The sequence below is a fragment of the Myotis brandtii genome, unplaced genomic scaffold (assembly GCF_000412655.1).
Source record: "Myotis brandtii unplaced genomic scaffold, ASM41265v1 scaffold186, whole genome shotgun sequence".
Classification (NCBI taxonomy): Eukaryota; Metazoa; Chordata; class Mammalia; order Chiroptera; family Vespertilionidae; genus Myotis; species Myotis brandtii.
In genome coordinates, this window is record NW_005356905.1 from 567,352 (window position 1) to 568,521 (window position 1,170).

The 1,170-nt window shown below is 54.7% G+C and overlaps 1 protein-coding gene across 1 annotated transcript in view; it reads right to left on the reverse strand.

The window, feature by feature from the left end:
• Positions 1 to 230, reverse strand: part of SHOX2 (short stature homeobox 2) — a 10,770-nt gene extending 10,540 nt beyond the window's left edge. The window contains exon 1 of the mRNA XM_014537971.1: positions 5 to 230. Coding sequence (XP_014393457.1) covers positions 5 to 107 — 103 coding nt within the window. The 5' untranslated portion in view covers positions 108 to 230. The remainder of the gene's footprint in view (positions 1 to 4) is intronic.
• Between the last annotated feature and the right edge of the window lie 940 nt (positions 231 to 1,170).

The window sequence follows — 1,170 nt, forward strand, 5'->3', positions numbered from 1 at the left end:
CCGCGCAGCGGCCCGCTCTCCAGCACCTCCCGGTAGGTGATCGCCTCTTTCTTCTCCTTCACTTTCTGGTCAAAAGACTTGGAGACGAACGCCGTCAGTTCTTCCATCGCCACCGATGCCCTGCAGCCCCGCGCACAACCTCTCACCGCCAAGCCCCGCTCTTTTTTTCCTTCTTCTTTTTTTACTGCTCCAGCCCCCCCAGTAATAACACATCAATGGGGCAGGGGATGGGGTGGAGAGGGAGGAGGAGGAAGAAAGAAGAAAAAGAAGAGAAGAAAGAAAAAGGAGAAGTAGAAGGAGAAAAAGAAGTAAGAAGAGGAGGAGGAGGAGGAGGAGGGGAAGGGAGGTAGAAGAAAGAAGAAAAAGGTCTCAAATTTGGCTATTTTACTGAATTTCTACCTGTAGTTGTGTGAATATTTTTGGCTGAAATGAAGAATGTGAGGAGGAGAGCAAATGGGCTGATTCTGGAGACAAAGAACCCCTTGTCTGATTTGTTTCCACTTTGGTGGTAGACGATTGGAGGAGGGGGAGGAGGAGGAGGAAGAGGGAAGGGGCGGGGGCCGAGGGAAATATGAACTGAGGCTTCCCTGCCGGAGCCCGCTTGTTCAATGTTAAGATCTTTGACAATTCTTCCTGCGGAGAGTTCAGATCTGATAGCGACGCTGCGCTTGAAGTCTCACTATTTATACTTCGCCAAGGCGGCCCCTTGTTCTGAGTAAATTACCTCCCTTCGCAACTCGGAGGGAGCCCCTTCCCGGGAAGCACCCGCGCCGCTACCTGCGGGTGGGGGTGGGAATGGGGGGGGGAGCAAGAGGGAGAGAGGGGGGAGAGAGAGAGAGAGAGAGAGAGAGAGATGAGAGATTAAACTAGAGTCCGAGCAGGCTGGGTCTGGAGTGGGAGGGCAGCGAAGGGGGACGGGAAGGGGCGGGAAGAGGAGGCAGGTCCCAGGCCGTCCGGGTTTTCCGAGAGCCTCGGCCGCCTGCGCACTTGGCCATTAATCCAGGATTGACAAGAATCCCTAATTAATTTAATTAGGCGTGGATTTTGCGTTGGTGTCAAGACTTAGTTAAACACCAGGGAGCTGGACCTACTCCGCCGGGGCGTGGCCAAAAGGAAACTGACAAGTGCGCGGCTGCAGGAGGGAGTCCGGGATCCCGGCTCCGCGGCAGA